Below are 15,186 nucleotides of genomic sequence, written 5' to 3' on the forward strand. Positions count from 1 at the left end.
CGCCACCTCATTATTAGGCCGCGAGCCGAGGCCATTTATCTTTCAGTTTCGTAGCGCACATCAGGTAACTACCTGAAAATGATTTCAAAATGTTCCTTAGAAATTTAGTAACAAATATTGCCTTGTTCCCACTTCCAAAAGTTGCACGTTTTACAGAAAAGACGCTTTTACTACAATAAATATGTGTTACCATCTGTCCTATTTTCTCTGCTTTTCCGGTATCATGGGCCAATGAACGCAGACTTATGTACGACGTAACAGTCAAGTTAGTCAGCTGTAGGTGGATCCCCAGTGGTCGGATGAATATCAGATGTACTCAACTGCTCGCTTTTGCGTTGAGTAGCCTTTCCATAGCTTTTTTCAGTTACCGGTAATATTAGTCCAGTTATTCTAAGGAGGTGTTGAAAAGTACCCGGTATAGGTAAGAATGCTTAACTAATGTATTATTAACTTGAAAACATCTTGATATCACTGAATTGATATTACGGATTATACATGGATTATTGAACATTGGAATACTGAAAAATGGAAACTACGTCGGATATTATGGATTACAATTTGAGATAATAATGATTGTAAAAATTTTATTTCCCATTTTTTCTATGATTATTACTGTATCACATTTAACACATTTGTGAGCGTTTAAAAAAAAAAAAAAAAAAAAAAAACACTTGTATATCCTTGCCATAAATAGCAATTTTAGTTGAGCACTAGCTCATAAGACGTTGTTAAATAGGTACGGTGCGGTAACTCCAAGGAAGGCTAGACCTAGAATAATATGTCACAAACAACGATATTTTCTGGCTTGCATGAAATGTTTATGATTAATTTAATGACTCTTCTTGACTATTCAGCAGACTTATACTACTATATAGGCCACAGCATATTTGGAAATAGAAATGAATGGCTGTTTCTGTAATGCACGGTTGTGTGAAAGAGAAGAAATTAATCAATTTTACTAATGTCGGTTGGTCTAAATCTAAATTCATAGAGTCGACAAGAACCTGGGAAGCAATGATAAGTTATGCCGGAGTGGAAAGAAAGGTAGCATTGGAAATGATTGAGAGGTGAGAAATGAAGTTGTAGACAAACAGTTGACTGGTTGATGTTTCAAAATATAGTCTATAGTCCATACTCATACTGTCATAGGACATTTCAGACTGTGATATATCAAAATTTAGTGTAGATATAGTCTAGTAATGGTATGCAAACACTGCTGGACTGTAGAACATGCAATGAGCATATATACGCTCATTTAGTACATCAGATAAAATGCATTATGTATTCAAGGTATTAGTTAGTATTTAGGGGTATTTTTAAAATCATGCTGCTCCAAATATTATTTTCTTCCTCATTTTAGATACTGTACTACAAAAGAAAACGGCAATGTTCCACCAATCCGACCTAACGCAGGCTCTGATCCCTGCTGCTATCAGAGCTATAAAATGGATTAAACAAGAAGTCTTGAAGCTTAAAGGTATATGAGAATCATAATAGTTGCAAACAGCTTAGATGGGCTATTCATATTGAAATACTTTAGCACTTTTCTGCAATTGGAACTGCCCATCAAATTCATGTTGGAGACTTCATTGAGATTTTCAATTCATTTTTTTCCCTCGACTATGAAGATCTTTTGAGGTTAACGAGGTATTAATAAATAAAGCTGAGGAATTTGAAGAGGATATGAAGAATGTAAATGATACCAGGGCACGTCTATTTAACACTGTCAAACATAAGGATTATACTCTCCACCCAACAATGATTCACTGAAGAAGCATGTGGCCCTCAAATCAGTTCTTGAGTTGGCAAACTGCAAAGAAAAGTAGTCAAAATAATTTATGAAAGTGTGCCAAAATCAACTTAAATTGCACAGATTTTTGTTTTTGTATTGACTGCAGAAATCACAGTACACCTATAGAGGAAAAGTCGATTTTTGAGATAGTGGATTTCGAAAACAATTCAGAAGAAAGTGAATTAGATATTACAGTTGATTTAATAAGTATCATACATTTTTTTTCTTTTTTTCGGACATTTGTTAGTGTCGTAGTCCTGTTTCTAGAAATATTATTGCCTTTGTTCAAATACATAACCACATAAACTAAAAAAAGATTAATTGTAAATTGTAATATTTCTGTTCACTATGTTATGTACATATTGTACATTCATTTAATTTTCTTGACTTTTGCGGTAAATTTCTAAGTGAGAAATAACTGATTTATTTGTGTTTTCGTGCTCACGATGTTAATTTGTGACTTCATTGCTTAAAAATAAATACGTTTGATACTTGATAGCTTCTATAAAATGGATGTAGCTTTTTATGCTGTTCTTGTTGTAAACTGCTTGTGGTTATTACATAAAATTTATTCTCAAATGTGAATCAGCGTTGTTGGTGTCGCTGCTTTCGAGGTCACTCCCGACTCCTGTCACACAATTAAAGTATTTTTTGTTGTTGGTTACATGTATGCCATATTTTTCGTAATCTACCTAATAAATTATGATTGACTGAGGAAGTCCGATTTTGGTCAGGCAAAACATTACAGGAATACATTTGTGTTAGTGTGCTGTAGGGCTCTCGAATTGTATAGTTCTTATGTATGCGTTGTAAACTTATGGTTATTGAATTTCCGGGAACCTCTTATATTCAATTTCGCACCAGGATTGTGGAACAAGCTGTAATGCGTTCATTATGTTCGTTTTCACACAAAACTGAAGAATTTATTTAGTTACCAGATGTGCGCTACGAAACTCATTTTCTGGGCGTTTCCATGGTTTCGTCTCACGGCCCATATCCGTGGTAAGGATCTACAAGTGTTTAATAATTTACTTATACATTTTTCAACAACGTCTTAGCATAACTTAACTAATAATAACTAAACAGGGCTATGGAAAGCCTGCCCAACTCAGCGCAAGGTCGAGCAGAAATAACTAATATTCATCCGCTCGCTAACAGCTGGTTTAATTCAATTGTTACGTCATGCAGAAGTCATTGTTCAGTGCCGAAAATGTAGAGAATATAGGACAGATCGTAGCACATATTTCTTGTAGTAAAAGCGTCTTTTCCGTAAAACGTGCAACTTTTGGAAGTGGGAACAAGGCAATATTTGTTACTAAATTTTTAAGGAACATTTTAAAATCATTTTCAGGTAGTTACCTGATGTGCGCTACGAAACTCACTTTCTAGGCGTTTTTCAGGGCCTCGGCTCGCGGCCTATATCCGTCGGAAGAAATTTCATCCATTTCTTCCTTTTAGTGTTCAGCTTATTAGTGACTTCAACCACCTCATTATTCGCCGGAAGAAATTTCATCAACTTCTTCCTTTTACTGTTCAGCTTTTTAGTGACTTCAACCACTTCATTATTCGTCGGAAGAAATTTCATCAACTTCTTCCTTTTAGTGTTCAGCTTTTTAGTGACTTCAACCACCTCATTATTCGTCGGAAGAAATTTCATCCACTTCTTCCTTTTAGTGTTCAGCTTTTTAGTGACTTCAACCACCTCATTATTCGTCGGAAGAAATTTCATCAACTTCTTCCTTTTAGTGTTCAGCTTTTTAGTGACTTCAACCACCTCATTATTCGTCGGAAGAAATTTCATCAACTTCTTCCTTTTAGTGTTCAGCTTTTTAGTGACTTCAACCACCTCATTATTCGTCGGAAGAAATTTCATCAACTTCTTCCTTTTAGTGTTCAGCTTTTTAGTGACTTCAACCACCTCATTATTCGTCGGAAGAAATTTCATCAACTTCTTCCTTTTAGTGTTCAGCTTTTTAGTGACTTCAACCACCTCATTATTCGTCGGAAGAAATTTCATCAACTTCTTCCTTTTAGTGTTCAGCTTTTTAGTGACTTCAACCACCTCATTATTCGTCGGAAGAAATTTCATCAACTTCTTCCTTTTAGTGTTCAGCTTTTTAGTGACGTCAATCACCTTATTATTCGTCGGAAAAAATTTCATCCACTTCTTCCTTTTAGTGTTCAGCTTTTTAGTGACGTCAATCACCTTATTATTCGTCGGAAAAAATTTCATCCACTTCTTCCTTTTAGTGTTCAGCTTTTTAGTGACTTCAACCACCTCATTATTCGTCGGAAGAAATTTCATCCACTTCTTCTTTTTAGTGTTCAGCTTTTTAGTGACTTCAACCACCTCATTATTCGTCGGAAGAAATTTCATCCACTTCTTCCTTTTAGTGTTCAGCTTTTTAGTGACTTCAACCACCTCATTATTCGTCGAAAAATATTTCATCCACCTCTTCCTTTTAGTGTTCAGCTTTTTAGTGACTTCAGCCACCTAACTACCCGTCGGAGGAAATTTCATCCACTTCTTCCTTTTAGTGTTCAGCCTTTTAGTGTTTTTTAATTTTTCACCTTTGGGAACACTTCAACTTCCGTTTTCCCTCCACTTCATCCGTTTCTTCCTTCAGCCTTTTAGTGTTGTATGATTTGTGTAACCACATGTCCTGCACTGTTTATTCCTGCAACCTATGACCCCGACAAATCACCCGACTAAAACTCTTGGTTCTAACCTTTTCTTTCTTGGCCCACTTTCGTTGCATATAAATTCTGTGGTCCACTAACTTTCTCATGCAAGGGCAAAAACTGCAAGAAAAACGAGAATCTTTCTGCAAAAATAATTTAATAATTAGAATAAAAAGCGGCAGCATCATTCATTGCTACTACAATAGAAATGTGACTATAATGATACAAATGAAAATAAACTTTTCAATAACTACAGTAATTTTTAATAGGTTCGTGGCCCACTCGAAAATGTCTCTATGGCCCATCAGTGAGCCATGGCCCACTGGTTGAGAACCAGGCGTCTATAGGGACATTTCCCCGACCTTTAACCCCCGTGAAATTCTTCCTATACTTTACCATTGCAAAATTTTCGGGGCTATTTTAGGAGTGCTTTTGCGAGTTGGCGCCTGTAAAATGGTGCATGTGTTTCAAACCATCATTATCATTCATCGCATACAACAATCTGTTTTTAAAAGTACCTGTAAAATTTTTTAGCCTAGTCTATCACAGCTATTTCTACACTATTTTTTTTTATTACTGCAATTAAATTAAAACTCCTAGGAAGACAAAGTGATCATTGACTTATCTGATTTATATTTAAGTTTCCGAAACACAACTGAAAACTAACAAAAAGAGTTCAAAACGCGAAAACGAGGTAATGTTTACGACCACGCTCGAAAATCTGTCTGAGTGAGAAAAGTGTCTGAGCGGATGCGAAAAGGGGGCATTGTTACGTCACTCTTTGCATCTTGTTGATTGGCCAATGTCACGAAGTTAACAAGGAAGTCGATGCTCGGGGAAAGATCCAATAAACAACTGCCCGGAAAAAAAACATACAGTGAAAAATGTAGAGAAATGAAATATAGCTTTTGGTAGAATTTTAGAAGCACACTACAGTACAGTACATGATTATGCGGTCGAGATAAGTGTGTAATTAGGGTTGGGACCCCGGGAAATTCCGATCCCGGATTTTAAGGCTTTGTTATCCACATATAGATACTCTCACAAATGGCAGGTTGTCCCATTTTATTTAATACTTATTTTCAAAAAAGGCCATCCACGCTCACAGTTTGAGTCAGTCAGACTAAGTGGAATTACTGTGCGAAATTGTTCTCAGATTTTACCAAGGAAGTAGTATTTGACTAGTAGAATTGCCATTATTGCCGACTTATTTAATCATCATTTGAAACCAAAATAGCATTCAGGGTTACCGCAATGACTTTGCAGGGTTTTTATTCACTATTTAATACAAAAATAAAACAGCCACAATAGAAAAGTAAAATCAAGAAGGTCAACTATCCGCTCCATAAATATCCGCATTTCGGCGTCAGAAATGATAATATTTTTAGCTTACGATTGGGACAGTTAATTTACAAACGGTGACAAGAAAGATCAAGGCCGATCCAAAACATGAAAATCGGGAGAAAATCCCGAATTCAATCAATATTCGACAATTTTGTTAAAATTATTCGATTCGATGAAAATATATACTATTTTGCCACCCTTGCGATCTGTAATCACGCCAGTAATCTGCAGAAACGCGTGATAGTCCGAACACTCACGCAACGAAACTTAATAAATCCTAAAATTAGTAAATTGCATTACTTCACGAAAGCGTGGTGGAATTGACGATTATTTCATATCTCGAACACAAAAACGGTTATATCTTTTCGGATGGTTTCTGCGGTCTGAAAATTCGAATAAGCGTTTCGACAGAGTAAATGCTAAGATCAAATTATGCTCGGTCCTTGCACGAAATTCATAACGTGAAAAGATACGTCCAGCGGCAAAAATTGTATATAATAACTTTAGACCTATTTAGTGTTTTTAGCGATAATAATTGATTGTTGTAATGAAATACAGTTTGTTTGCTTCTTTCATTTCTCTCGCAAGTGCCGACAATAACACTATTTATAGATTTTGGCAATGAGAGAAACATATATATTAAATTGTAACAAAAATGAATTAGGCTTTGAAAAAGTGAGAATACATGTGATAATAAAAAGGGCGTAACGTGGAACAGAAACAGCGAGCAAAACTGAAGCGTGTGATCGGCGGTGCGTCTGAAGACCACGTATTACCCGTGCGGCCGCGCAACTTTCGAAATAATCTGAGGTGCTCCGAAGACGCTCTCGTTTACATTAATGTAAGAAAACGGTTGTAATATCGGTAACTATTAACCATTTGTTCGCGTTCGACTACCGTACTCTTTATGAGTAGAAAATGTTCGGGTTTTGTGATAGGTGTGCCGCGATATAAAAAAGGTTGGGAACCAATGCCCTAGGGGCCTAGTGCCTAGATGCTCTGATGTTTCTGCGTCGATATTACATGAAATAAATACGCGATATAAAAAAGGTCGGGAACCAATGCCCTAGTGCAGGGGTGGGCAACCTTTTTCGGCTCGCGTGCCAAAATCGGCTAAATTTAACGACAAAATTCTCCCGCGTGCCGACCAAAATTAAAAACCACGCTTTGCTACTTTCAAAGCAAAAATACACAATAATAAACATTTTAAAATGAACAGACAGATTCACTATTCGGGAAAATATCAGTCCGGGAGGGTGGCACAGACGAACTATATATACTACGTAAGAAATAGGAATGTAGCCAAATTAATGCTGCGCTCTTCTCGACAAAATTTCTCGAGAACTCATTCATTTGTTACGTCATAATATATTTCTCTGTAGACATATGTCATAAAAGGACGAAAAGAGTTTGAGAAAATAACGGATTCTCAACGAACGATAATGAATAAACGAACCCTAGTTTCATCAGATAATTCCAAGTCTTGAAACTTTTTATCTGAAGGAAAATGATCTCGTTTCCGAGGCATCGCTCGCATGCCGAATAAATGGGCTCGCGTGCCAGGGGTTGCCCACCCCTGCCCTAGTGCTCAGATGCTCTGATGTTTCTGCGTCGATATAACAGGAAATAATTACGTGATTTTATTGTCATGCAAATTGTTTCAATCTTTTACCTAATCCCGAAAAATCCCTCGGCTCAATCCCGGGATATCCCGATACCAGGATTTCAAAAACTGGCTCCAAAATCCCAACCCAATGTGTGATCGCAGACAAAATTGTCGCCATTACGGTAAGTAATTTACATGAAACAATGTGGTGTCATTTCATTGTAGTATGTAAAAGTCGTATTGTAAATACTTCGGGATTCATGTCGGGATCTAAACATATATGTAATTATTACCATCATCATATTTTCGTTAAGTTTGGGATTCAGTTCGCACCTGGTGCATGAAGTTTTCTATCTATGCAATTCGTTGTCATCTCATGTTTTGTGCATACTGTGTTTCCCCGAAAATAAGACTGGGGCCTATTTCAATTTTCTTCCAAAAAATAATACTAGGGCTTATTTTCAAGGGATGTCTTATATCTTCATTTATCAAGAACAAAATTACGAAATAGAGCATTACGAGATCTTCAAATATACAAAATATGAAAACCGATATCTATTTACTTATAAACAAGAGAGCTACGCCCAAATATATGGACACGTCTGTTCGCAGTACAGTACGGTTTACCGTACCGTCAGATCACAGTCTACAAATATATTCACACCAAGCGAAGCAGTACAGTAGGACACAAAATGGCGTCCGATGTCCGCAGAACGTGCATTAAAGACGTCATAGCAAACAAAAACAAATCTCACAGAGCTAACAGAAATATTTAAAATGAATAAAAGTAAAAGCCTTCTGGGGAAATTTTTATCTTCAACCACTGAAAATTTCAAAGCAATTGGTCCAGTATTCGAAGAGAAAAGCGGTTTTTTAATATTTCCACTAGGTGTGTTACTCTGTGTCAAACAACAAGAACAACATAATATTGAAACGATCGTTATGTCCACTACGTGTCCAATAACAAGTTTTTATTCAAAATACCTGCAAAACCTAACTTTTCATCATTCAAAACGCGTAGGAGAAAATTTCTTGCTATCGACTAGGTCAAAATTTTTTTTCGCATTTTCGACTAGGTCTTATTTTAGGGGAAGGGCTTTTATTAAAATCATTTTGAAAATTTTTCATTATTTTTTGTTTTGTTTGTTTCGGTATCAGCGGTATTAGACAAATAATCAACTCAGCGCCAAGTGGGATAATTTGAACATGAGAGGTTCTTCTCACGCAGGGTTTGTATAATTTCAGAGTATGATCTGTGATGTGACAATGTCTACTGGTGGTAAGGGCATAAGGTCCACTACACATTTACCATTACTGCCAAATGAAGACACAATAGTTTCATTTCTCGCAAACTTGCCCAGACATTGCTCTGCTCTTCTCCAAAAATGTGGACATGCTTCACTTGAAACACCTTTCCTGGAGTCGACGCTTCCAGTACACAATTTTTCCATGCTGAAATTCGTTTTATTCTCTGAAGCTCGAAATTTGCCGTCGTCGATTTCAACCAAATCCATCGCCGTGCTCGCTACTGCCACAGATAGATTTTTTCTACTGTGATCGTAAGATCAGAAGACCCAAGATTTCGAATTGGTTATTTATTGATACGGCAACTTCAAACTTAAAACTCAACACAGCAAAAACAGAGGACATAACAAAACGCGGCCGGAGAAAAAAGATGCACATAAATCAAATTGACTTGATGGGAGAAAAATAAATTTTTATTTGAGAGAGAGTAAGAGAAATATTTTATTTCCACAAACGATGAAACATTATAAAACAATATCGACAATCGCTATAGAAGTATAGTATATATAGGCCTATCTAATTTACACATTGTTTTGTGTAAAACGTTTTACGTGAGTAAACGAATGCTTTTCAAGATCGGTGAATTGCGGTAAAACAGAAATTTATGTTGGTTTTGCACATAATAAAAATTTTTGGTTTAATGACTGTTAAGCGTATTTTAACAAAAACTTCTGTATCTATTTTTTGCTGACCTCGCGATGGTTTCTCATTCAAATAGTAACATGTGTTTATAGTATATATTCCCCTTTCCTCGCTAATTATTTATAGGTAGCACATTCATATCAGTTTCGATTTCAGTCGGCTGTGCGAGTATCGTATTTCTATAGGTCACTTGTATACTTGTTCGATATTTACTTCCAAATCTTGTTCAATAATGCAATCCTATGTTTACGCAATCACCCAACTGGTGTCAAAGAGTTTTGCGAAAACTTACCTACTGTACGAATATCTTCGTAGCATAAAGATGAAAACGTTGTTCCTGATTCCATCGAAGAAAGACCGTCATCGTCTTCTTCAATGACATCAATGTTCATGCCAGTATAAATTATTCCATGCTGCGGAAGTGCGACATTGCTATTATTACTAAAATGTCGTGCCTGGGATGACATCGATCGATGGTGATAATATATTTGACTGGATGGGGGTTCAACCGCAATGGAGGGCATTCCACTGGCTTGAATCAGCATTCTTTGTTGGTAATTTCTGTTGTGTTTTCTGTACCAAAGTCCAAGGATGATAGAAATGATAGCAAGAGCCACAATGACCATCAAAATTGCTAATAATGGACCTGTATTGAAATAGAAAATAAAAATAAAGAAAAGTTTACTGTCATACGTAAAGGATGTGTCGATTACGTTATCAAATTGTACGCGCCACATTTCACCAGCAAACGAGCCACTACCATTTTTGCCCAGGATACCGTATATTTCTACCAATTTGTGGCATTCGGACTGGAGCCTTTATAGATATGCTATAATTGCCACTATTTTTACTGGGATAGGACGTGTATTCTGGCGAATTGTAAAGTAAACCCCATCGCTCCATCTCGGGTCTATTTTGTAAATCTCTAAAATTAAATGCCACCATTTCGCTCAGAGTGTAAATCATGCTCAGGATGATTTATAGTCTACAAAACTCAGTATCCACATTTAAGTAACTACTTGTGCAAAATCTCGTTAGGAGAAAATGCGATAACGCCTAATAAAAAGTCAATTGATTCACGGAGTAGAAATTCACAGCTTACTTGATGCAGCGCTGATACGACTTGGCTTTGTATTTCCTCCCTTCGGAATTATTCCACCTGCAAGAATGAAAATATCGAGTATCTTTATTTTACTTCCGTACACTATTTTTTTTCAGATTTACCATTGCTTCCATGTCAGTTTGTTTCGCTTAAACAACTCAGTACTGCCGCTATGTTTATATACTTTTTTCCAGTAAAACGTATTTAATTCACTCATGTGGTTATTCACAGCAGAGGAAAGTATACAAATGACAAATCCATCAAGAACTTGTTTTGTTCGACATCTAAAAATGTTATTGTTCTTCCCTAAATTAGGTATTCAGCAAATACCTCCGATGGTTTCGTTGAATCCAGGTGTTTCTTCGTTAATCGGGTTGTAATTCATGGACGCGGTTGCCTGCATAAATTAATAAGATGAATATTTTATGAGATTTCAAGGAAATTAAATATTAAAGGTTATTATTTCTATTTATTTTTGCTAACATATGTGCAGCGCCTTGCCTTCATATGGTTGGAGTGAATATTTTACGAAAAAATATTTTTGTTAAAATTGATAAAATAATAATTTTTCCTATATATATCAACACTTCGAGCTACATTGGGAAGGTGTAAAATTCAGTTCAATATGAGTTTTTATACAATCGAAAAGAAGGGGAGTTTTGAATTGTCGAAAATCCGCTTTGTTTTGTACAATTTGTCATTTCTGTGATGCAAAGAAGAGCAGAATCATGATCTGTTCTATTTTACAGAGTAAAAAGCTGAACGTGTCATGATTCGAATGCAAAATAGATTCAGAACGATGTATTAATTTATTCAGAAGCACCAGGTATTATCCAAGCCGAGTGGTCACAATTTTTACTGAAAATATTGTATACATTGAAACCAAATTGCACTTTGTTTTAGATAAAAATGCAATCAAACAAACTAACTTCACAAATGAAATATTGTGGAGTCCAGCAGTCCAGCGGCACCCAATTTTCTTCATATATTTCTCCGTAAGCTGTAGAATTTATATTTAAAGCCACACATCTCTGTTCTACATTGTTTGAATTTTTATTGATATCCTTCCCCATCCACGGTTGATAGTCACCACTCTCCAACCAGCCATCTTCACAGTTCAGCCATCGGAATTTGTTTTTAAAAAATCTGTAAAAATTTATAAGTTGCCTATTTTTTTCATCACCAAAGTTAACAAGTCCTACCATTTGTCTGAATATGTTTGTTAGTCTTCATCCAGATGGAGATGGTTCCTGGTAACTTTATAAAGTATAACGTTGATAGAAGAAAGTACTCTTAAATAAGCTTAATAGCTAATAATTACCGGTCACTAAGTCCAATCCAAAAAAATATGTTCGACTCGTTTCCTTTCGATGCAGTTGAAGTCACATATTTTTGTGTTTCCTCATTTTTCACAGTAGCCAAGATTCCACTATGATTATTACAAAATTCAGTCGCCTCCCAATACGCTGCTTCCCTTGTAAAGTAAAATATCCAACTTAAAAATGAATATAAAACCACAAAATGAATTTGGGTCGTTTTTGAAATAGAACTAAAAAATTATTTGTTGGAATATTTAAGCTATGATGTAAAAATGGCAGATACAGCATAAAACGTTGACATTACATGATGTCAAGAAATCGAAATTTCATTTTCTTTTATACCGAATGTGTGTTTTTACTTCTTTCGGTAAAATGCACCACAATTAGCGTCCTAAATCATGTTATTAAACTTGTTTGGTTACTTCCCAGATTAATGGAACACAATAAGCGTATTCTAAAGAGCAAACCGCATTGATTTTGTTGGTATAATAATCCAAAAATTAAACAATTTTGTTTCCGTTCAGAAGTATTCTTTCTTTTCTAAATTAATTCACAAATTATGGAATGGTGCACGTCACGCCATTTCAATAACCCTCGCTCACTCACTGTAGGCTTTGTGGGCAACCATCATATTATCACTTACCTATTTCTGACGAATAGATAACAAATTGCAGTGTTGTTCCTCAAAGTGTAGTTCTCTGGACAGTCCAACTTGCCTACCTTGATTGAGAAAGATAAAGACGGACAAATTAACAACATAAACAAAATTGTTGCTTCAGGAATCATTATTCAAACCAATATTTCAATCTATACCCGAACTAATGCTATGAACTGTTGGCAGGTGTAAGTAATATTCTAAAATTCATACGTCGCTCAATTTTGTGCCCGCGTTCGAATGAATAATTTACTAGAGCAATATGAGGACTTTCAGATGACACGGTTTAGACAATAATATTTCCTGAAAATGTTTTTGAACAAGCAAGACTTTCAAATTAAATAGAAATATCAAGCATCGTGTTGATTGATTCAAAAAATACAGTAAAATATTACTCTCTTATTTTAAACTAAAATTTTGATTCCCTGTTTACTTTATTTCAGGTGATCCAATTATATTTTTTATCTGTGCGAACCCAAGGTTAAGCTGTAATCTGTAGCGGCCTATCCATTCCTAATACCTGATATAGTATACTTTATAGAAGAGAAAGGTTTGATTTAATGATCCCACTATACCGTGTAAAACATCTACTCTCGTTGTTGAGATTTCGATTTGCGGCAATGCCACAACTTTCTATTTACAGAAAAAATGGGTTTCAAGATTAGCATTTTTCGCGCTCGCCAATGTGGAACTCTATTCTTTGTTAAACGATTTGGTCGAACCTTCCTATTGTGTCGAATAATATATAAGTGAAATAGCAATTTTGTTTGCTGTTGCCAGTCGAACGATTGGAACATGTAATTGAAAAATGAAAGCTTCGAGTCAACCGCATTGGGCGAGTGGCTAACTTATTGGACCTCACTGTACAGTATACATGGAGTAGCAGGTATTTCGGGATGGTACCCTGCAACGTGAAAACAGCTTGCAAAAATATGGAATAGTTACATACACCATAATACTAGAAATAAAATATGACATTCAATAAATACAAACAAAATCAAATAAGTTCAAAATGGCTTTGAATTCAAACAGAAATGTCAAAAAAATTAGAAATATACTTCTGAAAGTTTGGCGATCAGTCGCCTGCCTCTGACGTAAATAAATGCAAACAAATTCAAGGACTGTTGTATTGAATGCTGCATTGCAAATATTTACGCCAGGCATGCCATACAAGCTATGCCTATTCAGATAATATTGACTCAAACATATAATATACATAAAGTGTGCAGATTTACCAACACGATTCACTATTAATCAATTCAGCAAACAGCGATAGGTATAATAGTAATAGAAACAGATTTATCAGATTTATCTCTTTACGAACTGATGATGAGATATTTTCGAAAAACTATTGAGTTGATATACTGAAGACTTTTGTTATCATCAAAAATTGCTCTTGACGTTAATCTATGTTCTAGTTGATGTATGGTTGACTTAGTGAGTAGACAGTTGCGGAATACTATTTCTACGTCGTTGATCACCTACGTAAATTTGTGGATCTTATAGAATTACTTAAAGTTAATGTGTGCTCGTACTTTGAGACATATATATATACAGCAGATTGCATTTAAAACTCAGTTTTTTTCACGTCGCAATGACACCAATATCCTATTACTCCGGATTTGGATATCGATAAATATAAATTACGGCCGTGAGGTAAAGAGGTGAACATTCAGAAATTTCCATAAGGTGTTGTGGGAGACGGCGGCATCTGCAAGAATTCTTCAAATTGCGTTAAATGCGTTATGTCGTCACGAGGGATAACATTATCGAGTGGTGAATAAAATTTAAAATCCGTTAAATTACAAAACTGTAGTAGCCAGTATATTCGGTCGGTATCAACTTGAATTGTATAAAACAGGGATTTGTAATAAAGTTTTTCGAACATACTTCTTTTATACGAATCAAATGATTTTTATCCAAGATTCTTCTAATAAACTATGAAATCTGACACAATATGGAAAACTTTGTTCGTGACATCTGTAACATTGGCACGGATTGGTCAGGTAATACAGCCTAGTACTCTTTTCGAATGATATTTATTCGAATCTAAACCAACATGATACCCTCAATATAACATATAGCTCGGTTGATTTCAAATCGCAATGAAAATTTCAATAGAATCATTTGATATAAGATATTTTGATTTTAAGAATTATTCAGAATGTTAGAAATAAAAGATGCAGTTCCATCGATTGATTCAAAAATATCAGAATACATGTAGTAATGCTATTTGTTTATCATATCCAAATTGATAGCGTTAGGAACGTATTCGTAGTAAAAGTTTTCTGTTTTGGACATTCTTTAACTTATATCCTACGATAGCACCGAGTATCACTTATAGTACACCCTAATCCATGTGTTATTTTTTCTTTCCTACAACAAGTATCTTGCAACCAACTCCCCCCCCCCCCAAAAAAAAATGGGGTACTTGTCCGGGCTATAAGAGTCATTGCCGCGATTGGTAAAAAATAGGTGATAAATCTTAATTAACAAATAAAACTTTCTATTTTCAGGGAATGTATCTGTCAATTTCTGGACCCACATTACTTTACCTTGCTGATCACTTCAATGTGGACGTTTCTGAAATTTCAATCATGTTTACCTTGAGATCTTCTGGAGCAGTTGTCGGAGCAGTATCGTACGGTGTCATTATGAATCGTTTTTCAAGGAAGTTCAATCCATTACATGCATTCGGTGAGATCGTGCATTTTAAAAAAAATTATCTTAAATATTGAG

General features: G+C 35.4%; 1 protein-coding gene and 1 long non-coding RNA gene across 3 annotated transcripts; one reads left to right on the forward strand and one right to left on the reverse strand.

Annotated features, from left to right (window-relative positions):
* The first annotated feature begins 686 nt into the window (after positions 1–686).
* On the forward strand, positions 687–2,510 carry LOC144425120 (uncharacterized). Its single transcript, XR_013477274.1, has 2 exons — positions 687–1,067; positions 1,361–2,510. It is a non-coding gene; the product is annotated as an uncharacterized LOC144425120 (long non-coding RNA).
* A 6,526-nt stretch (positions 2,511–9,036) lies between these two features.
* LOC120328768 (uncharacterized) lies at positions 9,037–15,155 on the reverse strand. Of its 2 annotated transcripts, XM_039395306.2 has the most exons (7): positions 15,053–15,155; positions 12,436–12,512; positions 11,795–11,947; positions 11,403–11,619; positions 10,804–10,870; positions 10,474–10,530; positions 9,037–10,017 (listed from the first exon to the last, which is right to left on the reverse strand). In XM_039395306.2, exons 1-7 carry the CDS (start codon positions 15,098–15,100, stop codon positions 9,626–9,628), a joined length of 1,011 nt encoding a protein of 336 aa, XP_039251240.2. In that variant the 5' UTR covers positions 15,101–15,155; the 3' UTR covers positions 9,037–9,625. The 2 variants fall into 2 exon arrangements, with proteins under 2 accessions (XP_039251240.2, XP_039251238.2); XM_039395304.2 differs by lacking the exon at positions 15,053–15,155 and having other exon boundaries at positions 12,436–13,679.
* Positions 15,156–15,186: the final 31 nt, after the last annotated feature.

This window comes from Styela clava, chromosome 7 (assembly GCF_964204865.1).
Source record: "Styela clava chromosome 7, kaStyClav1.hap1.2, whole genome shotgun sequence".
NCBI lineage: Eukaryota > Metazoa > Chordata > Ascidiacea > Stolidobranchia > Styelidae > Styela > Styela clava.